Raw genomic sequence first — 27,500 nt, forward strand, 5'->3', positions numbered from 1 at the left:
AGGATTTCTTCAATTACAATTTACCTGGCATTTTTAAGAGTACAATGCATCGCGTCATGCCAGGTCCAGTTTTTAAAATTTAAACTCCAATTAAGCAAAATTTACAGAAAACTCACATTCTGGTGTGTGGTCAAATGCTTTTCTTAGTCTGGTTTACACCACACGCAAACGCACACACACAGTGGGCAACAAATAAAATGAAACTAATTCACTTACTGTGGTGAGTGATTCTTTCACTCTGCCTCCCACTTCTTCTTTCCACACATACACACGCAAATATATAAATAAAATTGTAAGCTAATGTGCGTGTGTGGTGTGTGTGGTGCGCGTGTGTGTGTGTGACGATGTGTGTGTGTGTGTGTGTGTGTTGTGTGTGTGTGTGTGCGTGTGCGTGAGTGTGTGACAGGAAAGTTTTTTTAGACGAATATAACACCTATATCCAAGTAGCAGAAAGATAAGACAGTAAGGTGTGATTTGAGGGAGATTTGGCTGCTATTTCTACCATGTCTAGCTGCCATGTAGGGTTCTCCCTCATAGGCTCATACATACATATATACATAGATAAGACAGTAAGGTGTGATTTGGGGGAAATTTTGCTGCTATTTCTACCAGGTCTAGCTACCATGTAGAGGTCCCCCTCAATTCTTTTATTCTTCTGCTTTTTCCAGCCATTGCTCTGTGGCCATGCTGGGGCAATGCCTTGAAGAATTGTAGTTTAATGAATCAACTCCAGTTTTATTTTTGTAAGCATTGTACTTATTCTATCTGTTTCCTTTGTCAAACCACTAGGTGACAGGGATGTAAACAAACCAACATTCGTTGTCAAGCAGTGGTGGAGGACAATCACAAGCACAGACACGCACACACACACACATACATGCATACACATATACAACCACATACATACATACATACATATATATATATGTGTGTATATATATATTGCAGCGTGGAAGGTGTTTGTAAGCCATTTAAGAAACACCACAAAACCGTTACATTCACTTCAACATTTAAATTTAATTTGCCAAAATATTTTCGTCGCTTTGAGACCGCGACCTGTTCACTGACAAAATATCGTGCTAACAGGTCGCGGTCTCAAAGCGACGAAAATATTTTGACAAATTTAATTTAAATGTTGAAGTGAATGTAACGGTTTTTGTGTGTTTCTTAAATGGCTTATAAACACCTTCAACACTGCAACTGTTTTCGTTCCAGCACACGATCTCAGATCAAGTCACTTGCTATGCAAGTACATCTCTGTAACTATATATATATATTTATATATATATATATATATGTATATTGGTAAAAACAGTAAGATAACAAAAGAAAGAAAGAGACCTCAATATTATGTAAATAGAGGAAATCTTTATATATAAAGTGAGGTTGTGTGTCTGTCTCCTACGATTTAGATTCCTAACTACTCCCACATTTTGCGGTGCAGTTTAACCAAAACGGGTATCTTATAGTCGTGATTCATATCGAGACTGTCTGGGTATTAGCGCGCGTCTACGATGAGTCTACGATTTAAAAAAAACATTACCATCAATTTTTCCATTTTTAATCCATTTTTGACATATATAAGGGAAGTAACTCTCTAAAATTTATTATTAAATCTCAGAACGTCAAAAGCTACAGTAACCCCCTCCCCCTTTGTGGTTAGCCATATTGAGATGGCTATTATACTTTACATCTCTAAAATGCTTATATAATTATTCCCTTACAAACCCGAGCAACGCCGGGCGATACTGCTAGTCTTATTATAAAAGGCAGATTTTATCTGCCTCCCTTTGGGAGTTATACAAATCTACAATATAGGATTTCTTCAATTACAATTTACCTAGCAGTTTTAAGAGTACAATGCATCGCGTCATGCCAGGTCCAGTTTTTAAAATTTAAACTCCAATTAAGCAAAATTTACAGAAAACTCACATTCTGTTGTGTGTGTCAAATGCTTTTTTAGTCTGGTTTACACCACACGCACAAACGCACACACACAGTGGGCAAGGAATAAAATGAAAGTAATTCACTTACTGTAGTGAGTGATTCTTTCACTCTGCCTCCCACTTCCTCTTTACACACATAGAAAAAACTTTTATTTTTTTACATAAGTAATGAGAGCGAAAGAGACTAAGAGAAAGCGATTGTATGACGAGGAAGTTCCTTTGAAGTTACCGTGCATGGGACTCATTGATGTACATGTGTGTGTGTGTGTGTGTTTGATGGAGTGTGGGAGACAGACAGTATGTTGTGTGTAAGTGAAGTGCTTCTGTTAGTGTGTGTGAAGAGACAGAGAGAGTAATGTGTGAAAGAGAGAGATAACTGAAATTTTTTACTCGGTTTATGTGTATATGTATGTATGCATGTATGTGTGTGTGTGTGTGTGTATGTATGTGTGTGTGTATGTATGTATTTATATATAAAAGAAGGTTGTGTGTCTGTCTACTCCGATTTAGATTCCTAATACTCCCACATTTTGCGATGCAGTTTAACCAAAACCAGGTATCTTATAGTCGTGATTCATATCAGCCCTTCTGGGTATTAGCGTGCGTCTACGATGAGTCTATGATTTTACAAATAATTTACCATCTTTTTTTCCATTTTAATGCATATTTTTTAAAATAAACGGAAGTAACTCTCAACTTCACACCAATATGCGTGCTCATATGCGACGTAATATCACATCACCAGCATTTCCTCACACTCTCCTGCACTTGGCGAAGGCAAAATACCAGGGGATGAAAATGGTAATATTGCCATCGATTCCATTTGTACCATTGTTAAGACGCCTTTGATCTCAGAGATGCAGTATTCCCAGATTTACAAGCTAATTATCAGAATATGGATTGGAATTGGCAAAAAGGCTATACTGGCCCCGAGGAATAAAACTGTTCACCATATTAATGATGAAATGCTAAAATCATTCCTGGGGAAGTCGATGTATATCAGTCTATCGATACAACTCCTGACCCAGAGGACGTCATCAACTATCCAATAGAGGTACTCAATTCCTTTGAGCACCCCAGACTACCACCACACTTTCTCAAACTTAAAGTTAGTGCCCCTATAATGCTCATCAGAAATTTGGTTCCCCCAAAACAATGCAATGGCACACGTTTGGCGTTAAGTCCTTATCTCCCACCGTAAGCTTATTTCAATATTTGCCTGAATAATCATCATAATTCAGTGCAATCATTAACAGTACTTTCAAGCAATTCAGCCCCGAGCAACGCCGGGCAATTCTGCTAGCATATATATATATATATATATACAATATATGTATATATATACAATATATATATATATGTATATATACAATATATATATATATGTATATATACAATATATATATATGTATATATACAATATATATATGTGTATATAAATATATACATATATATATTTATACATGTATACACACATGTATATATCTCTCTCTATATAAACGGCAGTTTGTCTGTGCGTTTTCTGTGTGTCTGTTTTCTCGTACCCTCACTCTAACCACGGCTTTCAACCGATTCTGATGAAACTTGACACACACATAGCCCAATGTCATAATTCAAAACTAACGCAGCGAAAATTTTGTAAAGTTCCCCCAGTTCTGAAAAAAATCGATAAATTCGACATGGGGTCGAGGATCAGAAACCCAAACCACAGACCGTCTAGGGGACGCAACTCCACCTTTTTTAACTCTCAAAAAAATTTACCATCATTTTTTTTCCATTTTTTTGCTATTTTTTGGCTATAACTCTCTAAAAATGCTTTATAGTTATTTCCCTTACAAACCTGAGCAACGCCGGGCGATACTGCTAGTGTATATATATGTGTTTGTATGTGTGTGTATCTCAGTTACACTACAGGTTACAGTTAACTGCATTGATTAGTATTCAGCATCTATGACTACTATTAGTTGTTACTCACACTGTAAATTCCTCCAATGGGTAACTCCCTGTTCACTTCTCTGGATGGTAATATTATTTGGAGTGTATATTAGCAATAATTTTAAAGATGCAGAATAAGGTGACTTGTTCATGCTCAAAATTTATTTCCTTTTGTTTAAGAAATTTCATACTGCATATTTTTATGGTTAAAAATATGAAATTGTGAAATAAAAGGAAATAAATTTGAGAATGAACAAGTCTCCATATTCTATATAATGATAATTATTGCCAAATATACATATATATATATATATAATCATAATAATAATATTAAATAATAATAATAATAATAATAATAATAATAATAATAATAATAATAATAATAATAATAGGAAATATAATTCCAAACTTACAGGGAAAAATTCAATTTAGCAATTCTAATTCAAATTTCACAATATATCATAGATGTATATAATTAAGAGAAATAACCTCTATTAAGCAATTCAATAGTGAAAAACATTATCTATACTATATAGAAAAAATTTAAATGTACAATAATAAATATCATTTAAAAAAATAAATAAATAAAATAAACATTGAATTGATTATGTGTGTTTCGTGACTATATCTTTAAATCGATAATAATAAAATCGATTCTATTAAAATTAATTCGAGTTAAAATAATCATTAAAAAATCATACCTTATCTTATTGAAGAATACCAGTTAACTGGTATTCTTCAATAAGATAAGTTATGATTATATTTTTCATTAATATTGTTAAATTCTATTTGATTATTGATTGTTACGATATGTATATTTCCATATTTATTTGTTAATTATTATATTTGTTATTATTATATGTTAATTATTACATACATTTATTATATTATTTTAGACCTGAAGAGTGGCTATATCTTAAATCGAATTGATTTTAAATTGATTTAAAGATATAGTCACGAAAAGTGACATAGTCAATTTAATGTTAATTCAATTTATTGATGTTTTAAAATAATATTTATTATAGTATATTAAAATTTTTTCTTTATAGTATAGATAATGTTTTTTACCATTGAATTGCTTAATTGAGTTTATTTCTCTTAATTATATATATATATATCAAACATAAATCATTACATGCCTATAGCTACAAAGCCTAGAAATTAAAATTGATACATATAGAAAATAGAGGAGTGTCAGCAAAATAAACATTTCCACAAAAGAAAAAAGGAAAAAATTATATAGCATAAAAACCACAGAATACTAAAATGAATTTGTGGACTAAATGCATTTGCTGCAGGATATTTCCTGGCTCAAAGATTTTTTTCTGTTGACTATGTATGCAAAAATACATTGAGTCAAACCACAAATACTGTCAGTACACAACTAGACATGATTTCACCTCCTCAGTTGTAGTAAACACCTCAGTGATTTAGAGCCAGGCCAGAACACATGTTCCTATACACAGAAAACAGTAAGCAATACATTTATCATGTTTTTTGCACACCTATGTTTTTTTGTGAGACAAATCTTAAATGAATCCTTAATTCTTGCATATATGAGTATGTTAAAAACAAGTGTTCACATCTTAGTTATAATCTTTGCTGCTCCATATGCTTCCACAAAATTAATTTCAGTTTAGCAAGACTCAGCACATAGCATCAAATACATTTTCTGTTGTTTACTATAGATAGGAACAGAAGTTTGCTTGTCTCTTCCTTTCTTCATAATCTTATGCATTTTATTCGTGAAATTTTTATCTATCTATCTATATGTATCTATATATATATATATATATATATAGATATATATATATATATATATATATATATATATATATATATATTATATATATATATATATATATATATATATATATGTATATACATATATACACATATACATATATATGTGTCTGTGTTATGAGTAAGAGAGAGAGGTGTATGATATAGGAATGCAAAGAAGCAAATGTCATGTCACAGCAAATGCAACCTTTTAATCAATTTGAAATCTTAGTTGGAGCCAATTCAACAGTAACATACCTTACAGCAAAGTACACAATATTTATGTAACATTATGTAATATTTTTCATTTACCTTTTATCTATGGAATAAATCAATATATGCTTGTTTGTGTGTTCGTGCACACACATGTGTGTTTCTAGTCACTTAACAGCAACAGAATGAAGCTAAAGATTCAAAGAAATGAATGTGAATAAACATATAAATATACATACATATATATATATATACATATATATATATAATATATATATATATATATATATATATAATATATATATATATATATATATATATTATATATATATATACATATACACATACATACATACATATATTTAACCAGTGAATTGAATGTTTTACACCCCTTTGAAAGAATCATTTTTTCCTTCATTTGTTATATACATACATACATACATACATACATATATAGTGTATCATTACATCATGCCATTTTTAAATAGTTATATCTATTCAAGTATGTGTAATGTGCATGTATGTCTCATGGATGCATGTGCGCGCACATGTGTGTGATATTCTTTAATATGGATGCCTAATGGAAAAAAATATATGCATTTAAATTTACCATACATACATATATGTACACACACACTCACACACATACTCACACATATATACATACATATGTGCACACATACACTCATATTGATGGATCTGACATATGCAATGTAGTGAGTTGGAATACTTCAATCAGCTGAGATTAGCAACCAGTAGACAAGATTTCTCCAGAGGGTATTAAATTTCTAAAAGTATTAAGCAATATATATCAGACTGAGTAAAAATTAAGCAACGTTTTGAAACATGAAATTGATCACCATATATTTCAACAATACAGAAATTTTATTCATTGAAGTAATTACCATTACAATAAACACATTTTTGCCAATGAGTTCCAAGTTTGTTTATTCTGGTAACATGAAAATCTGGAGTTCTGGAGCTGATGAACTCTTTGAAAACATTTTCAGCATCAGTTTGATTTTCGAACTCCTTCCCTCACAGGAAACCATCAAGGGGCTTGAAAAAGTGGTAGTCTGTAGGGCAAAGCTCTGGGGAGTAAGCTGGGTGGGGAAGAACTTCGTAGCCAAGTTTCCTCAACTTCTGGAGAATCATTAGTGAAATGTGTGGTCAAGCATTGTCATGAAGAATGATGGGGCCTCTGATATGGAGGAGCAGTTTTTCGTTCAATTTAGCAACTTCAGAGCAATATGTTTCTGCAGTAATGGTTTTACCAAGTTTTAAGAAGTTATAGTGGATCAGTCCAGTAGTTCACCACCAAACAGTCACCATAACCTTCTTTTTGAAGAGCTCGGGTTTAGGGAAGGTTTGCAGTACTTCATTTTGGTTCCACTGTTGCAAAGAACGTTTTTATTATTGTACAGAATCCACTTTACATCACAAGTTACAATATGGTTAAGAAATGAATTGGTCTAGTTATGGAGAAGAAGCAATGATTGAATTTCATATCTGCGCATTTTCTGATTTTCATTCAAATCCTTTGGTACCCATTTGCCAAGCAGTTTTGGTTTTCTGATCATATGCAAATGGTTGAAGGCAGTTTTCTGGCTAACTTGAAGTCTTTTGCTAGTTCTCGGGTGGTTTTACATGGATCTTTCTCAATGACAGTCTTTAATTGACCATAATCAATGACAGATGGGCGTCCACTATGCTCATGATCTTCAAGGCTCAGGTCTCCACTGCAAAATTGTTTAAGCTATTTTCAAGCTGATCACTCACTGGGCATTTCCTCACCAAACGTTTCATTGATATTGCAAGCAGTTTCAGCTGCTTTACATCGTTTCTTGAAGTTGAATAGCAAAATTGCTCAAACATTGTGCTTTGACAGTTCCATTTCAGATGATTATAACAATTCAGAAAAATATCACTGTTAATTTAGTGGTGTATTTGGGCAAGTCTATGTCTGTATTATCAGACAATTGCAGAAAAAATGTTTGAAAAAATTTGAAACTCTGCAAAATCCAAGACAAATTCTTCATGGTTCAAAATGTTGCTTACTCTTTACTCAACCAGATATAAACATGCATGTGTGCATGGCATGTACGTTTTGTTGTATACATATATATATATATATATTATATATAATGTATATGTGTGTATATATATATATATAAATATGTATATATATATAAATATATGTATATGTATATATATAAATATATGTATATGTATGTATATAACATAGTTGCCTATCTATATAATATACAAAATATGTATATATAAATTTTTATGTATTTATGTAATATCCAGACATTGCTGGGAGTTAAAAAATTTTTCTTCCCACCATATGATCTTTGGTTCCATCTTACAGAACAACACCTTGGACAAGTATCTCCTTCTACTATAGGCCTATGCAGATCAAAGCCTAGTGAGTGGATTTGATACACAGAAACTGAGAGTTGTACATGCAGTGATAAAATAGGGATGGTGGAGTTGTTATGAAGATATCCAGTACCAGAATCAAAGTTAAGACTATTCTAGAAAAGCTTTGGTGTCCATTATCCTAGACTATGTATGTTACCTTAGCGCATTCAAATTATTCAACAGTAGTAGCATTAAGTTATCTTAGCTATTGGATAGAAGACAGGACAAATTATCAAAATATAACTATTTTTGACTTAAGATTTTAATAAAGAACACAAAAATGGAATTGATTTAGAGATCATATTTAAAATACAAAAAGGTGTTCCTTATGGAATTGGGACATTTCATCTAAAGTTCATCCGATTTGTTAATAATTTTATTTGAACATTTAAAAAGTTTCAATTATTCCTTGCAGCAGAGGTTACACAATTATCAGTTGCTAAAGTAAGGCTTAGCATGTTTCACAATACTCCAGGTAATATGGAAGACAACATTATTATCCTTTAACTCCCAGATTTTTGCAGCAAGTGAAGTAGTTTTAACCTTATTCCTTCCTTAAAGGGTGTGAGTGTTGCTATGTGATCTCAGTTTGAAGAGGAAGGAGGTAGAACCTAGACAGGTTGAAGTACTCTGGTTAGTGTAAATCATACATTTGTAAATAATACTTTTAGCTAGGCCCCTATTATTAAGAGGGCACTAAAATTTATTTCTACAATTACATAGTTTTGATGGCAGAGTAGTAGGGCTATTACAAGTACAGGTAATTGGGTTATTATGTTGCAGATAGTTAGCATCACTAGAATTACTAGTGTGGTTAAGCCTACCAATTCTACAAGCACCATTGAAGAAATATAACTGTTATCATTAGTACAGTTGCTGTAATTGTTATTATTTATATAAGAATCACTGTGGTCACTATCAATAGTATTACTATCAGCATTACAAATATGAGCACTATTATTATTATTATTATTATTATTATTATTATTATTATTATTATTATTATTATTATCATTATTATTATTATGGTTGTGGTGAGCTGGCAGAATTGTTAACATGCTGGATGAAATGTTTTACAGTATTTCACTTGTTGCTACGTTTTGAGTTCAAATTCTACCGAGGTTGGCTTTGCCTTTCACCTTTTCAGGGTTGATAAATTAAGTACCAGTGACACATTGGGATCGATGTAATCAACCCCAGAATTTCAGGGCCTTTTGCCTTTTAGTAGAAAGGATTATTATTATTATTATTATTATTATTATTATTATTAGTGGTGGTATTGGAGCTAATAAAATGTCATTGTTGTCTTTTGCATGAATACTATTGATAATATTGTTACCAGAACATCTTTTTTTTTTATGACTTCCTATGTTATTATTGATAGTCATATATGTGTCAGATTCCAGTGTTGCACTGATAGCATGACTAGCAGTTGTACTTAGATTATTGCCTGGAATTGACAACAGTTCCATTTACAGTCTCCTTGTGTAGACTACCCAATATCTGAGATGAATAGGTAGGGTTGGACTTTGTTACACCTATATTAAAGTCAACATTATTATTACTATTATTACAGAAAAAGATACTGTTAATCATGTGTCTGTTGATAGCCATTATCTTATTGGTTAGATTTGGTGTTGTGAAATTGAAAGTTTAATTTTATACTAATTATATAATTAGTATAAAATTAAACTTTCAATTTCAGTTTCAATACAACTATACTTATTAAGAGGAAAATATTTTTGTGAAATACTAAAAATTTTCTTGGCAAGTTGCATAACAATATAGTAGCCATAATGTCACTACTACTACATCATCATCATCATCATGATCATTTAAGGTCTGTTTTCCATGCAGGTGTGGGATGGACATTTTGACCAGGGCTAGCAAGCTATGGGCTGCACCAGGCTCCAGTCTGATTTGGCATGTTTTCTATGGCTGATTCCCTTCCTAATACCAACCACTCTGAGATTGTAACGGGTGCTTTTACGTGCTACTAGCATGGGTGCCAGTCACCTGACACCAGTATCTGCCATGACAATGATTTCCCTTGGCTTGATGGGTCTTCTTCTCAAGCACCGTATATTGCTAAAGGTCTAAGTCATTTGTCATTGCCCCCATGAAGCCCAGCACTCGAAAGGTGATTTTTACACACCACCTGCACAGGTGCCAGTTATGTGACACCAGCATAAAACTACCTAAAATACAGAGTAGATAAAACACCAGAAAGTGATAAATGCAGAATCTGTGGACAAAATGGTGAAACCTTATGCATATTACCAGCCAATATAAGCCATTAGTCTCAGAAGAATATAAGAGATGCCATGACAATATAGTAAGGCTTGTCCATTGGACACTTTGCAACAAGTATGGACTTGACAGAGAAAAAAATTAGTATGTCCACAATCCCGAAGGCATCATCGAAAATGATAATGCAAAGATCCTGTGGGATTTTATGATTCAGTGCAACCAAGAGATAGAGAATAGGAAGCCAGACATAAATGCAAACTATGCTGGATCATAGATATAGCATGCCCAGCTGACAACAAGGTATGCAATAAGGAAGAAAGAAAAGTCAATAGATATGACGGGTTAGCTTGGGAGTTAAAGCAATTGTGATCAATGAAAAAGCTGGTAGTGGTAACAATAATTGTCGGAGCCCTGGGAACAGCGAGTAAAAACCTTGAAAAGTACATGTAACAAACAGGGGCTGCAATAAGGATGGAGCACTTGCAGAAAATATCACTGCTTGGAACTGCTCAAATACTCTGGAAGGTGCTCGAAAAATAAGAGGTGTTACCCTAGTCCACTGGTAGTGAACAGCTGACACCATAGTACATCTCCAGCTGTGCAAAGGCAATAATAATAAATAATAATAATAATAATAATAATAATAATAATAATAACAATGAGCAATCAGTAGATAAACATAAATGATAAATAATATTAAATGTAATGATGGGAGAGGTAAAAAGAGTTTTTCTTTCATTTCTGTTTCTGTTGCTATACTTCTCAGTGACTTGATGTTGTATTTTTTCTTTATCTTTTTCTTGTCCTTTAATAGTCTTGATGTCAGTGGTAGCATCCTTCATAGCCTCGTGTGCCTGCAATACAATCACAACTTCCTCCACTTTACACTGCAACAACTCATGAGAGTCTATTAAAGGTAACAGCACAGCCTCTTCAAGGTCCAACAACATACCAGTGATCTTGCCAGCCTTATCTGGATACATATTATGAATCAGTGGAAAGAGAGTCTCACCAAACTCTTGTTTCTGTTCTTGTGGGGCAATTGCTCCTATCATACTGGAGCTAAGCAGTTCTTGTCCTTCAGTAGTCTTGATGTCAGTGGTAGCATCTTTCATAGCCTCATGTGCCTGCAATACAATCACAACTTCCTCCACTTTTCCCTGCAACAACTCATGAGAGTCTATTAAAGGTAACAGCACAGCCTCTTCAAGCTCCAACAACATACCAGTGATCTTGCCAGCCTTATCTGGATACATATTATGAATCAATGGAAAGAGAGTCTCACCAAGCACTTGTTTCTGTTCTTGTGGGGCAATTGCTCCTATCATACTGGAGCTAAGCAGTTTTTGTCCTTTAATATTCTTGATGTCAGTGGTAGCATCCGTCATAGCCTCGTGTGCCTGCAATACAATCACAACTTCCTCCACTTTTCCCTGCAACAACTCATGAGAGTCTATTAAAGGTAACAGCTCAGCCTCTTCAAGCTCCAACAACATACCAGTGATCTCACCAGCCTTATCTGGATACATATTATGAATCAATGGAAAGAGAGTCTCACCAAGCACTTGTTTCTGTTCTTGTGGGTCAATTGCTCCTATCATACTGGAGCTAAGAGGTTGTTGTGCTTCAGTAGTCTTGATGTCAGTGGTAGCATCCTTCATAGCCTCTTGTGCCTGCAACACAATCACAACTTCCTCCACTTTTCCCTGCAACAACTCATGAGAGTCTTTTAAAGGTAACAGCTCAGCTTCGTCAAGCTCCAACAACATACCAGTGATCTCACCAGCCTTATCTGGATACATGTTATGAATCAATGGAAAGAGAGTCTCACCAAGCACTTGTTTCTGTTCTTGTGGGGAATTGCTCCTATCATACTGGAGCTAAGCAGTTTTTGTCCTTTAATAGTCTTGATGTCAGTGGTAGCATCATTCATAGCCTCATGTGCCTGCAATACAATCACAACTTCCTCCAACTTTCCCTGCAACAACTCATGAGAGTCTATTAAAGGTAACAGCTCAGCCTCTCAAGCTCCAACAACATACCAGTGATCTTGCAAGCCTTATCTGGATACATATTATGAATCAATGGAAAGAGAGTCTCACCAAGCACTTGTTTCTGTTCTTGTGGGGCAATTGCTCCAATCATACTGGAGCTAAGCAGTTCTTGTCCTTCAGTAGTCTTGATGTCAGTGGTAGCATCCTTCATAGCCTCGTGTGCCTGCAATACAATCACAACTTCCTCCACTTTAGCCTGCAACGACTCATGAGAGTCTAATGAAATTAACAGCTCAGCCTCTTCAAGCTCCAACAACATACCAGTGATCTTGCAAGCCTTATCTGGATACATATTATGAATCAATGGAAAGAGAGTCTCACCAAGCACTTGTTTCTGTTCTGTGGGGGCAATTGCCCCTATCATACTGGAGCTAAGCAGTTTTTGTCCTTAATATTTTGATGTCAGTGGTAGCATCCGTCATAGCCTCATGCCTGCAATACAATCACAACTTCCTCCACTTTTCCCTGCAACAACTCATGAGAGTCTATTAAAGGTAACAGCTCAGCCTCTTCAAGCTCCAACAACATACCAGTGATCTCACCAGCCTTATCTGGATACATATTATGAATCAATGGAAAGAGAGTCTCACCAAGCACTTGTTTCTGTTCTTGTGGGGCAATTGCTCCTATCATACTGGAGCTAAGCAGTTCTTGTCCTTCAGTAGTCTTGATGTCAGTGGTAGCATATTTCATAGCCTCGTGTGCCTGCAATACAATCACAACTTCCTCCACTTTAGCCTGCAACAACTTATGAGAGTCTATTAAAGGTAACAGCTCAGCTTTGTCAAGATCCAGCAACATACCAGTGATCTTGCCAGCCTTATCTGGATAGATACCATGAACCAATGGAAAGAGAGTCTCACCAAGCACTTGTTTCTGTTCTTGTGGGTCAATTGCTCCTTTCATACTGGAGCTAAGAGGTTCTTGTCCTTCAGTAGTCTTGATGTCAGTGGTAGCATCCTTCATAGCCTCTTGTGCCTGCAACACAATCACAACTTCCTCCACTTTTCCCTGCAACAACTCATGAGAGTCTTTTAAAGGTAACAGCTCAGCTTCGTCAAGCTCCAACAACATACCAGTGATCTCACCAGCCTTATCTGGATACATGTTATGAATCAATGGAAAGAGAGTCTCACCAAGCACTTGTTTCTGTTCTTGTGGGGCAATTGCTCCTATCATACTGGAGCTAAGCAGTTCTTGTCTATGAATGGTCTTGATGTCAGTGGTAGCATCCTTCATAGCCTCATGTGCCTGCAATACAATCAAAACTTCCTCCACTTTTCCCTGCAACAACTCATGAGAGTCTATTAAAGGTAACAGCTCAGCCTCTTCAAGATCCAACAACATACCAGTGATCTTGCGAGCCTTATCTGGATACATATTATGAATCAATGGAAAGAGAGTCTCACCAAGCACTTGTTTCTGTTCTTGTGGGGCAATTGCTCCTATCATACATGAGCTAAGCAGTTCTTGTCCTTCAGTAGTCTTGATGTCAATGGTAGCATCTTTCATAGCTTCATGTGCCTGCAACACAATCACAACTTCCTCCACTTTTCCCTGCAACAACTCATGAGAGTTTATTAAAGGTAACAGCTCAGCTTCGTCAAGCTCCAACAACATACCAGTGATCTTGCCAGCCTTATCTGGATAGATACCATGAACCAATGGAAAGAGAGTCTCACCAAGCATTTGTTTCTGTTCTTGTGGGGTAATTGCTCCTATCATACTGGAGCTAAGTGGTTCTTGTCCTTTAATAGTCGTGATGTCAGTGGTAGCATGCTTCATAGCCTCATGTGCCTGCAATACAATCACAACTTCCTCCATTTTTCCCTGCAACAACTTATGAGAGTCTATTAAAGGTAACAGCTCAGCTTTGTCAAGCTCCAACAACATACCAGTGATCTTGCTAGCCTTATCTGGATACATACCATGAATCAATGGAAAGAGAGTCTCACCAAGCACTTGTTTCTGTTCTTGTGGGGCAATTGCTCCTATCATACTGGAGCTAAGCAGTTTTTGTCCTTCAGTAGTCTTGATGTCAGTGGTAGCATTCTTCATAGCCTCATGTGCCTGCAACACAATCACAACTTCCTCCACTTTTCCCTGCAACAACTCATGAGAGTCTATTAAAGGTAATAGCTCAGCTTCGTCAAGCTCCAACAACATACCAGTGATCTTGCTAGCCTTATCTGGATACATATTATGAATCAATGGAAAGAGAGTCTCACCAAGCTTTTTTTTCTTTTCTTGAAGTGGTACTGCTGTTTTGATACTGGAGGAAAAATTATTGTTTTCATGGATGATCACCACTGCTTGCTGATTATTAGGTTGATCTAGCATCGACTGCATTGTACCCATAGGTCTGAAAGGTCTTATTGATCCGAATTTAAAGTTAAATCTGGTATTCTCTGACTGCATTCTATTCATTTCTCTTGTGGTAAAAGGAGAGAAAGCCATTGTTTGTCCTCTTTGTGCAGTGATCGGTCAAGAACCATGGTTGATGGAAACTGTACAATGAGATCCTGTTTGATTAGCTGGTCTCATCTACTGTGTGAGCAAAGGCTGGTACATAGTGTCCTGCTGGGTTGAGGTTGGCCTAACAGTTGTCCAGCAATGAGGACCCAAGGCCATAAACTGTATTAGCAGAGAGGAATAGAATACTTTTCTTGAAACTTGGCTGGTATGAAGCAAAGGGTTAGGTTGCTGGCCTGGAAAATGGTATTGAATTAACTAAGTGGGCTTCTAATAATGTGTGTTCTCTTGAATATATCTCTAGATTATGTGGTATCAAGTAACCTACATGAGGAAATTTTAAGCAGAACAGTTGTCAGCAACAATCTAGGTGCTACTACCAGTTATCAACACTGCAACAATTGTATCTGACACACATGTTTCATAAGTGAGTCATAATAATAGAAGTAGTGATAACAATATTATCAGTAGTATTCAAGCGAATGACCACAATGATAATTCTAGTAGCACCCATACTGACAATAATGATAATAATCATATATGCAGGACCAGATTTAACCCTTTCGTTACTATATTTCTGACCAAAATACACCCCTCATGAGCTTCAATTAAATTCTAAAATAATCATGAATCTAGGCTTGTTTCATTAAATAACAGTAACTTTTTTACTTATCAACATATTAATGTGATATTTGGAACATAATTAAAGAAAGGATTCTTAATCAATTCTATTGCATAACTTTTGTCTCAAAGTGACTTTAATTACAGGTAAATCCAGGTAAATTGAGCAAAAGCTAAAAATATTTAAATTTTAAATTGAGCAAATCGTAAAAAATTAAATTTTGTTAAAACATCACTATAGAAAATGAATCATCAGCTAATATTCAAATGGGTATGCAACAAAATGTTGATAAAGAAGAATTGTGCATATCACTATATCATCAGTTGAATTTAATCCACAACAGGTGTACCATAAAGGTGGAATAAAGTGAAATACTAGAATCCACCGTAAGTTTGACCGAACTAAAGAAATCGGTCAAAAAAATAATATACGGCCCTGGTTATGGTATGGAAGTGATAAATTCCAGACCACATCGTTCCCTAGGCCATGCTGACTAACATTTTCCCTGTATAAAAACTAAATCCACGCAGTACCCAGTAATTTGCTTGACAAATTTTCCGAAATTTGATCCCTGATTTTGTGTTTGTTTACGTTCTGCGTAAGTTTGTTTCCGCATTGATCGCTTCATTTTGGTCCCACTGTTGTAAAGAACGTTTTTATTATTGTACAGAATCCACTTTACAGAATTGATTTAGAGATCATATTTAAAATACAAAAAGGTGTTCCTTATGGAATTGGGACATTTCATCTAAAGTTCATCCGATTTGTTAATAATTTTACTTGAACATTTAAAAAGTTTCAATTATTCCATGCAGCAGAGGTTACACAATTATCAGTTGTTAAAGTAAGGCTTAGCATGTTTCACAATACTCCAGGTAATATGGAAGACAACATTATTATCCTTTAACTCCCAGATTTTTGCAGCAAGTGAAGTAGTTTTAACCTTATTCCTTCCTTTAAAGGTGTGAGTGTTGTTATGTGATCTCAGTTTGAAGGGGAAGGAGGTAGAACCTATACAGGTTAAAGTATTCTGGTTAGTGTAAATCATACATTTGTAAATAATACTTTTAGCTAGGCCCTTATTATTAAGAGGGCACTAAAATTTATTTCTACAATTACATAGTTTTGATGGCAGAGTAGTAGGGCTATTACAAGTACAGGTAATTGGGTTATTATGTTGCAGATAGTTAGCATCACTAGAATTACTATTGTTGTTAAGCCTACCAATTCTACAAGCACCATTGAATAAATATAACTGTTATCATTAGTATAGTTGCTGTAATTGTTATTATTTATATAAGAATCACTGTGGTCACTATCAATAGTATTACCATCAGCATTACAAATATGAGCACTATTATTATTATTATTATTATTATTATCATTATTATTATTATTATTAGTGGTATTGGAGCTAATAAAATGTCATTGTTGTCTTTTGCATGAATACTATTGATAATATTGTTACCAGTACATCAGTATAATTAGTATAAAATTAAACTTTCAATTTTAGTTTCAATACAACTATACTTATTAAGAGGAAAATATTTTTGTGAAATACTAAAAATTTTCTTGGCAAGTTGCATAACAATATAGTAGTCATAATGTTACTACTACATCATCATCATCATCATCATTTAAGGTCTGTTTTCCATGCAGGTGTGGGATGGACATTTTGACCAGGGCTAGCAAGCTATGGGCTGCACCAGGCTCCAGTCTGATTTGGCATGTTTTCTATGGCTGATTCCCTTCCTAATACCAACCACTCTGAGATTGTAACGGGTGCTTTTACGTGCTACTAGCATGGGTGCCAGTCACCTGACACCAGTATCTGCCATGACAATGATTTCCCTTGGCTTGATGGGTCTTCTTCTCAAGCACCGTATATTGCTAAAGGTCTCAGTCATTTGTCATTGCCCCCATGAAGCCCAGCACTCGAAAGGTGATTTTTACACACCACCTGCACAGGTGCCAGTTATGTGACACCAGCATAAAACTACCTAAAATACAGAGTAGATAAAACTCCAGAAAGTGATAAGTGCAGAATCTGTGGACAAAATGGTGAAACCTTATGCATATTACCAGCCAATATAAGCCATTAGTCTCAGAAGAATATAAGAGATGCCATGACAATATAGTAAGGCTTGTCCATTGGACACTTTGCAACAAGTATGGACTTGACAGAGAAAAAAATTAGTATGTCCATAATCCCGAAGGCATCATCGAAAATGATAATGCAAAGATCCTGTGGGATTTTATGATTCAGTGCAACCAAGAGATAGAGAATAGGAAGCCAGACATAAAAGCAAACTATGCTGGATCATAGATATAGCATGCCCAGCTGACAACAAGGTATGCAATAAGGAAGAAAGAAAAGTCAATAGATATGACGGGTTAGCTTGGGAGTTAAAGCAATTGTGATCAATGAAAAAGCTGGTAGTGGTAACAATAAATGTCGGAGCCCTGGGAACAGCGAGTAAAAACCTTGAAAAGTACATGGAACAAATAGGGGCTGCAATAAGGATGGAGCACTTGTAGAAAATAGCACTGCTTGGAACCGCTCAAATACTCTAAAAGGTGCTCGAAAAATAAGAGGTGTTACCCTAGTCCACTGGTAGTGAACAGCTGACACCATAGTACATCTCCAGCATTAAAAGCTGTGCAAAGGCAATAATAATAAATAATAATAATAATAATAAATAATAATAATAACAATAACAATAATAATGATAATAGTAACAATGAGAAATCAGTAGATAAACATAAATGATAAATAATATTAAATGTAATGATGGGAGAGGTAAAAAGAGTTTTTGTTTCGTTTCTTTTTCTGTTGCTATACTTCTCTGTGACTTGATGTGGTATTTTTTCTTTATCTTTTTCTTGATTTATTCTCTTCAGTCTTTCTTAATGACCCCTAGCCTTGATGGTAGCAGCTTCCTGAACCCGATATTCCCGCAATACAACCATAGCTTCTTCGACTTTAGCCTGCAACAACTCATGAGAGTCTATCAAAGGTAACAGCTCAGCTTTGTCAAGCTCCAACAACATACCTGTGATCTTGCCAGCCACGTATGGATAGATAGCATGAACCAATGGTAAAAGAGTCTCACCAAGCATTTGTTTCTGTACTTGTGGTGGTACTGCTGCTAACATACTGGAGCTAAGCATTTCTTGTCTATGATTGGTCTTGATGTCAGTGGTAGCATTTTTCTTAGCCTCATGTGCCTGCAACACAATCACAGCTTCCTCCACTTTAGCCTGCAGCGACTCATGAGAGTCTAATGAAATTAACAGCTCAGCCTCTTCAAGCTCCAACAACATACCAGTGATCTTGCCAGCCTTATCTGGATACATGTTATAAATCAATGAAAAGAGAATCTCACCAAGCACTTGTTTCTGTTCTTGTGGGTCAATTGCTCCTATCATACTGGAGCTAAGAGCTTCTTGTCCTTCAGTAGTCTTGATGTCAGTGGTAGCATCCTTCATAGCCTCTTGTGCCTGCAACACAATCACAACTTCCTCCACTTTTCCCTGCAACAACTCATGAGAGTCTTTTAAAGGTAACAGCTCAGCTTCGTCAAGCTCCAACAACATACCAGTGATCTCACCAGCCTTATCTGGATACATGTTATGAATCAATGGAAAGAGAGTCTCACCAAGCACTTGTTTCTGTTCTTGTGGGGCAATTGCTCCTATCATACTGGAGCTAAGAGGTTCTTGTCCTTCAGTAGTCTTGATGTCAGTGGTAGCATCCTTCATAGCCTCTTGTGCCTGCAATACAATCACAACTTCCTCCACTTTCCCTGCAACAACTCATGAGAGTCTATTAAAGGTAATAGCTCAGCCTCTTCAAGCTCCAACAACATACCAGTGATCTTGCCAGCCTTATCTGGATACATATTATGAATCAATGGAAAGAGAATCTTACTAAGCACTTGTTTCTGTTCTTGTGGGTCACTTGCTCCTATCATACTGGAGCTAAGAGGTTCTTGTCCTTCAGTAGTCTTGATGTCAGTGGTAGCATTCTTCATAGCCTCTTGTGCCTGCAATACAATCACAACTTCCTCCACTTTTCCCTGCAACAACTCATGAGAGTCTATGAAAGGTAATAGCTCAGCTTCGTCAAGCTCCAACAACATACCAGTGATCTTGCCAGCCTTATCTGGATAGATACCATGAACCAATGGAAAGAGAGTCTCACCAAGCACTTGTTTCTGTACTTGTGGGGCAATTGCTCCTATCATACTGGAGCTAAGAGGTTCTTGTCTATGAATAGTCTTGATGTCAGTGGTAGCATCCTTCATAGCCTCATGTGCCTGCAACACAATCACAACTTCCTCCACCTTTCCCTGCAACAACTTATGAGAGTCTATTAAAGGTAACAGCTCAGCTTCGTCAAGCTCCAACAACATACCAGTGATCTTGCCAGCCTTATCTGGATACATATTATGAATCAATGGAAAGAGAGTCTCACCAAGCATTTGTTTCTGTTCTTGTGGGTCAATTGCTCCTATCATACTGGAGCTAAGAGGTTCTTTTCCTTTAATAGTCTTGATGTCAGTGATAGCATCTTTCATAGCCTCGTGCGCCTGCAACACATTCACAGCTTCCTCGGCTTTAGCCTGCAACAACTCATGAGAGTCTATTAAAGGTAACAGCTCAGACGTGTCAAGCTCCAACAACATACCAGTGATCTTGCCAGCCTTATCTGGATACATACCATGAACCAATGGAAAGAGAGTCTCACCAAGCTTTTTTTTCTTTTCTTGAAGTGGTACTGCTGTTCTGATAGTGGAGGAAAAATTATTGTTTTCATGGATGATCACCACTGCTTGCTGATTATTAGGTTGATCTAGCATCGACTGCATTGTACCCATAGGTCTGAAAGGTCTTATTGGTCCGAATTTAAAGTTAAATCTGGTATTCTCTGACTGCATTTTATTCATTTCTCTTGTGGTAAAAGGAGAGAAAGCCATTGTTTGTCCTCTTTGTGCAGTGATGGGTCAAGAACCATGGTTGATGGAAACTGTACAATGAGATCCTTTTTAATTAGCTGGTCTCATCTACTGTGTGAGCAAAGGCTGGTACATAGTATCCTGCTGGGTTGAGGTTGGCCTAAAAGTTGTTCAGCAATGAGGCCCCAAGGCCCGAAACTGTATTAGCAGAGAGGATTAGAATACTTTTCTTGAAACTTGGCTGGTATGAAGCAAAGGGTTAGGTTGCTGGCCTGGAAAATGGTATTGAATTAACTAAGTGGGCTTCTAATAATGTGTGTTCTCTTGAATATATCTCTAGATTATGTGGTATCAAGTAACCTACATGAGGAAATTTTAAGCAGAACAGTTGTCAGCAACAATCTAGGTGCTACTACCAGTTATCAACACTGCAACAATGGTATCTGACACAATGTTTCATAAGTGAGTCATAATAATAGAAGTAGTGATAACAATATTATCAGTAGTATTCAAGCGAATGACCACAATGATAATTCTAGTAGCACCCATACTGACAATAATGATAATAATCATATATGCAGGACCAGATTTAACCCTTTCGTTACTATATTTCTGACCAAAATACACCCCTCATGAGTTTCAATTAAATTCTAAAATAATCATGAATCTAGGCTTGTTTCATTAAATAACAGTAACTTTTTTACTTATCAACATATTAATGTGATATTTGGAACATAATTAAAGAAAGGATTCTTAATCAATTCTATTGCATAACTTTTGTCTCAAAGTGATTTTAATTACAGGTAAATCCAGGTAAATTGAGCAAAAGCTAAAAATATTAAAATTTTAAATTGAGCAAATCGTAAAAAATTAAAATTTTGTTTAAACATCACCATAGAAAATGAATCATCAGCTAATATTCAAATGGGTATGCAACAAAATGTTGATAAAGAAGAATTGTGCATATCACTATATCATCAGTTGAATTTAATCCACAACAGGTGTACCATAAAGGTGGAATAAAGTGAAATACTAGAATCCACCGTAAGTTTGACCGAACTAAAGAAATCGGTCAAAAAAATAATATACGGCCCTGGTTATGGTATGGAAGTAATAAATTCCAGACCACATCGTTCCCTAGGCCATGCTGACTAACATTTTCCCTGTATAAAAACTAAATCCATGCAGTACCCAGTAATTTGCTTGACAAATTTTCCGAAATTTGATCCCTGATTTTCTGTTTGTTTACGTTCTGCGTAAGTTTGTTTCTGCATTGATCGCTTCATTTTGGTCCCACTGTTGTAAAGAACGTTTTTATTATTGTACAGAATCCACTTTACAGAATTGATTTAGAGATCATATTTAAAATACAAAAAGGTGTTCCTTATGGAATTGGGACATTTCATCTAAAGTTCATCCGATTTGTTAATAATTTTACTTGAACATTTAAAAAGTTTCAATTATTCCATGCAGCAGAGGTTACACAATTATCAGTTGTTAAAGTAAGGCTTAGCATGTTTCACAATACTCCAGGTAATATGGAAGACAACATTATTATCCTTTAACTCCCAGATTTTTGCAGCAAGTGAAGTAGTTTTAACCTTATTCCTTCCTTTAAAGGTGTGAGTGTTGTTAGTAGTGATCTCAGTTTGAAGGGGAGGAGGTAGAACCTATACAGGTTAAAGTATTCTGGTTAGTGTAAATCATACATTTGTAAATAATACTTTTAGCTAGGCCCTTATTATTAAGAGGGCACTAAAATTTATTTCTACAATACATAGTTTTGATGGCAGAGTAGTAGGGCTATTACAAGTACAGGTAATTGGGTTATTATGTTGCAGATAGTTAGCATCACTAGAATTACTATTGTTGTTAAGCCTACCAATTCTACAAGCACCATTGAATAAATATAACTGTTATCATTAGTATAGTTGCTGTAATTGTTATTATTTATATAAGAATCACTGTGGTCACTATCAATAGTATTACCATCAGCATTACAAATATGAGAACTATTATTATTATTATTATTATTATCATTATTATCATTATTATTATTATTATTATTATCATTATTATTATTATTATTAGTGGTATTGGAGCTAATAAAATGTCATTGTTGTCTTTTGCATGAATACTATTGATAATATTGTTACCAGTACATCAGTATAATTAGTATAAAATTAAACTTTCAATTTCAGGTTCAATACAACTATACTTATGAAGAGGAAAATATTTTTGTGAAATACTAAAATTTTCTTGGCAAGTTGCATAACAAAATTGTAGCCATCATGTTACTACTACTACATCATCATCATCATCATTTAAGGTCTGTTTTCCATGCAGGTGTGGGATGGACATTTTGACCAGGGCTAGCAAGCTGATGGGCTGCACCAGGCTCCAGTCTGATTTGGCATGTTTTCTATGGCTGATTCCCTTCCTAATACCAACCACTCTGAGATTGTAACGGGTGCTTTTACGTGCAACTGACATGGGTGCCAGTCACCTGATACCAGTATCTGCCATGACAATGATTTCCCTTTGCTTGATGGGTCTTCTTCTCAAGCACCGTATATTGCTAAAGGTCTCAGTCATTTGTCATTGCCCCCATGAAGCCCAGCACTCGAAAGGTGCTTTTTACACACCACCTGCACAGGTGCCAGTTATGTGACACAGCATATAAAACTACCTAAAATACAGAGAGTAAAAAACTCAGAAAGTGATAAGTGCAGAATCTGTGGACAAAATGGTGAAACCTTATGCATATTACCAGCCAATATAAGCCATTAGTCTCAGAAGAATATAAGAGATGCCATGACAATATAGTAAGGCTTGTCCATTGGACACTTTGCAACAAGTATGGACTTGACAGAGAAAAAAATTAGTATGTCCACAATCCCGAAGGCATCATCGAAAATGATAATGCAAAGATCCTGTGGGATTTTATGATTCAGTGCAACCAAGAGATAGAGAATAGGAAGCCAGACATAAAAGCAAACTATGCTGGATCATAGATATAGCATGCCTAGCTGACAACAAGATATGCAATAAGGAAGAAAGAAAAGTCAATAGATATGACGGGTTAGCTTGGGAGTTAAAGCAATTGTGATCAATGAAAAAGCTGGTAGTGGTAACAATAATTGTCGGAGCCCTGGGAACAGCGAGTAAAAACCTTGAAAAGTACATGGAACAAATAGGGGCTGCAATAAGGGTGGACCACTTTCAGAAAACAGCACTGCTTGGAACCGCTCATATACTCTGGCAGGTGCTCGAAAAATAAGAGGTGTCACCCTAGTCCACTGGTAGTGAACAGCTGACACCATAGTACATCTCCAGCATTAAGAGCTGTGCAAAGGCAATAATAATAAATAATAATAATAATAATAATAATAACAACAATAACAATAATAATGATAAAAGTAACAATGAGCAATCAGTAGATAAACATAAATGATAAATAATATTAAATGTAATGATGGGAGAGGTAAAAAGAGTTTTTGTTTCATTTCTTTTTCTGTTGCTATACTTCTCTGTGACTTGATGTTGTATTTTTTCTTTATCTTTTTCTTGATTTGTTCTCTTCAGTCTTTCTTAATGACCCCTAGCTTTGATGGTAGCAGCTTCTTGACCCCGATATTCCCACAATACAATCATAGCTTCCTCGACTTTAGCCTGCAACAACTCATGAGAGTCTATCAAAGGTAACAGCTCAGCTTTGTCAAGCTCCAACAACATACCTGTGATCTTGCCAGCCACGTATGGATATAGATAGCATGAACCAATGGTAAAAGAGTCTCACCAAGCATTTGTTTCTGTACTTGTGGTGGTACTGCTGCTAACATACTGGAGCTAAGCAGTTCTGCTATGATTGGTCTTGATGTCAGTGGTAGCATTTTCTTAGCCTCATGTGCCTGCAACACAATCACAGCTTCCTCCACTTTAGCCTGCAGCGACTCATGAGAGTCTAATGAAATTAACAGCTCAGCCTCTTCAAGCTCCAACAACATACCAGTGATCTTGCCAGCCTTATCTGGATACATGTTATAAATCAATGAAAAGAGAATCTCACCAAGCACTTGTTTCTGTTCTTGTGGGTCAATTGTTCCTATTGTACTGGAACTAAGAGGTTCTTTTCCTTTAATAGTCTTGATGTCAGTGATAGCATCTTTCATAGCCTCTTGTGCCTGCAATACAATCACAACTTCCTCCACTTTTCCCTGCAACAACTTATGAGAGTCTATTAAAGGTAACAGCTCAGCTTCGTCAAGCTCCAACAACATACCAGTGATCTCGCCAGCCTTATCTGGATACATGTTATGAATCAATGGAAAGAGAGTCTCACCAAGCACTTGTTTCTGTTCATGTGGGTCAATTGCTCCTATCATACTGGAGCTAAGAGGTTCTTTTCCTTTAATAGTCTTGATGTCAGTGATAGCATCTTTCATAGCCTCTTGTGCCTGCAACACAATCACAACTTCCTCCACTTTTCCCTGCAACAACTCATGAGAGTCTATTAAAGGTAATAGCTCAGCTTCGTCAAGCTCCAACAACATACCAGTGATCTTGCCAGCCTTATCTGGATACATACCATGAACCAATGGAAAGAGAGTCTCACCAAGCTTTTTTTTCTTTCCTTGAAGTGGTACTGCTGTTCTGATAGTGGAGGAAAAATTATTGTTTTCATGGATGATCACCACTGCTTGCTGATTATTAGGTTGATCTAGCATCGACTGCATTGTACCCATAGGTCTGAAAGGTCTTATTGGTGCGAATTTAAAGTTAAATCTGGTATTCTCTGACTGCATTTTATTCATTTCTCTTGTGGTAAAAGGAGAGAAAGCCATTGTTTGTCCTCTTTATGCAGTGATGGGTCAAGAACCATGGTTGATGGAAACTGTACAATGAGATCCTGTTTAATTAGCTGGTCTCATCTACTGTGTGAGCAAAGGCTGGTACATACTTATCAACATATTAATGTGATATTTGGAACATAATTAAAGAAAGGGTTCTTAATCAATTCTATTGCATAACTTTTGTCTCAAAGTGACTTTAATTACAGGTAAATCCAGGTAAATTGAGCAAAAGGTAAAAATATTAAAATTTTTAATTGAGCAAAAGTTAAAAAATTAAAATTTTGTTAAAACATCACTATAGAAAATGAATCATCAGCTAATATTCAAATGGGTATGCAACAAAATTTGATAAAGAAGAATTGTGCACATCACTATATCATCAGTTGAATTTAATCCACAACAGGTGTACCATAAAGGTGGAATAAAGTGAAATACTAGAATCCACCGTAAGTTTGACCGAACTAAAGAAATCGGTCAAAAAAATAATATACGGCCCTGGTTATGGTATGGAAGTAATAAATTCCAGACCACATCGTTCCCTAGGCCATGCTGACTAACATTTTCCCTGTATAAAAACTAAATCCACGCAGTACCCAGTAATTTGCTTGATAAATTTCCCAAACTTTGAACCCCGATTTTGTGTTTGTTTACGTTCTGCGTAAGTTTGTTTCCGCATTGATCGCTTCAAACAATAACTTCCAGACCACATCATACCCTAAGCCATGATGACTAACATTAGTTTCCCTGTATAAAAACTAAATCCACAACAGTACCCAGGATTTGCTTCACAAATTTTCCAAACTTTGAACCCCGATTTTGGGTTTGTTTACAATCTGCGTAAATTTGTTTCGGAAGTGATCGCTTCAAGCTAGCATACTGAAGAAAATAAAAGTCTAATGATTTCACTTCCTAACAAAGGCTGTAGATAAACTTTATCTCCTCAGAAAAATTACTAATAAAAACATTTAAAAAGTTTTTTTACTCCATTCCGATGTAAAATCGTCTTCGCTGTCGCCTTCGCCACTTTGTTTCTTCGGAAGGCGCGGCTTTCATTTTCGGATGAAAAAATATTCATTATTTTGTACACCACGTTCTTTAGTACCTATTTCATTCTTTTTCTCGATATCTCCCTATTTTCCGTTGAAAAAGCTTTAAATTCGGAATCAATGCTTGATAACATGAAACTCCTATCCATTTACAAAGGTGAAGAAAAATCGATGCCGAAAAACATGTGGAAAAAAAAGTTGAGATATAACTTCAAGCAATGTCGGATACTATAACTTAACTATTTACAATGTGAAATCACATGTTTTAACGAATGTACCAACGAGATTTGGGTTCAAATTACATTTAAACAACAATAGGTTCTCACGGCCGGGTACGGCCGGCTTGGTATTATGAACCAAAAAGTTTTACGGCCGGCTACGCCCGGGTTAGTAACGAAAGGGTAACAGTGGTGAAGATGGTTGGGGTACTTCAAGTTTGGTGGGCCCCTCATACAGAAGAATTAAAGTCATGGAAAATTACCGAATTTAAATCTTTATATATAAATGAGAAGTTGTGTGTCTGTCTCCTACGATTTAGATTCCTAACTACTCCCACATTTTGCGGTGCAGTTTAACCAAATTCGGGTATCTTATAGTCGTGATTCATATCGAGTCCTTCTGGGTATTAGCGCGCGTCTACGATGAGTCTACGATTTTAAAAATAATTTACCATCATCTTTTCCATTTTAATGCATTTTTTCGCTATTATATAAGAGAAGTAACCCTCTAAAAATGTCTACGATGAGTCAACGATTTAAAAAATAATTTACCATCATTTTTTTCCCATTTTTTTGCTATTTTTTGGCTATAACTCTCTAAAAATGCTTATATAGTTATTTCCCTTACAAACCCGAGCAACGCCGGGCGATACTGCTAGTTTCATATAATTGAATTTGATGAGTTAGCAGAAAATGTTACTTTATAAAATACACTTTTAAAATTCAA

At 35.6% G+C, this 27,500-nt stretch overlaps 2 protein-coding genes across 4 annotated transcripts in view; both read right to left on the bottom strand.

Annotated features, from left to right (window-relative positions):
- LOC115212276 (protein fuzzy homolog) overlaps positions 1-27,500 on the bottom strand; it is a 1,390,078-nt gene that overhangs the window by 42,415 nt on the left and 1,320,163 nt on the right. The window lies entirely within an intron of this gene.
- On the bottom strand, positions 18,505-25,631 carry LOC115212275. 3 transcript variants are annotated; one of them, XM_036503081.1, is made up of 4 exons: positions 24,939-25,631; positions 24,323-24,393; positions 19,660-20,044; positions 18,505-18,841 (listed from the first exon to the last, which is right to left on the bottom strand). In XM_036503081.1, the coding sequence occupies exons 1-4, from the start codon at positions 25,498-25,500 to the stop codon at positions 18,606-18,608; spliced, it is 1,254 nt and encodes a 417-aa protein (XP_036358974.1). In that variant the 5' UTR covers positions 25,501-25,631; the 3' UTR covers positions 18,505-18,605. The 3 variants fall into 3 exon arrangements, with proteins under 3 accessions (XP_036358974.1, XP_036358972.1, XP_036358973.1); XM_036503079.1 differs by having other exon boundaries at positions 24,666-25,631; XM_036503080.1 differs by lacking the exon at positions 18,505-18,841 and having other exon boundaries at positions 19,387-20,044; positions 24,666-25,631.

Source organism: Octopus sinensis, linkage group LG5, assembly GCF_006345805.1.
Source record: "Octopus sinensis linkage group LG5, ASM634580v1, whole genome shotgun sequence".
Taxonomy (NCBI): domain Eukaryota; kingdom Metazoa; phylum Mollusca; class Cephalopoda; order Octopoda; family Octopodidae; genus Octopus; species Octopus sinensis.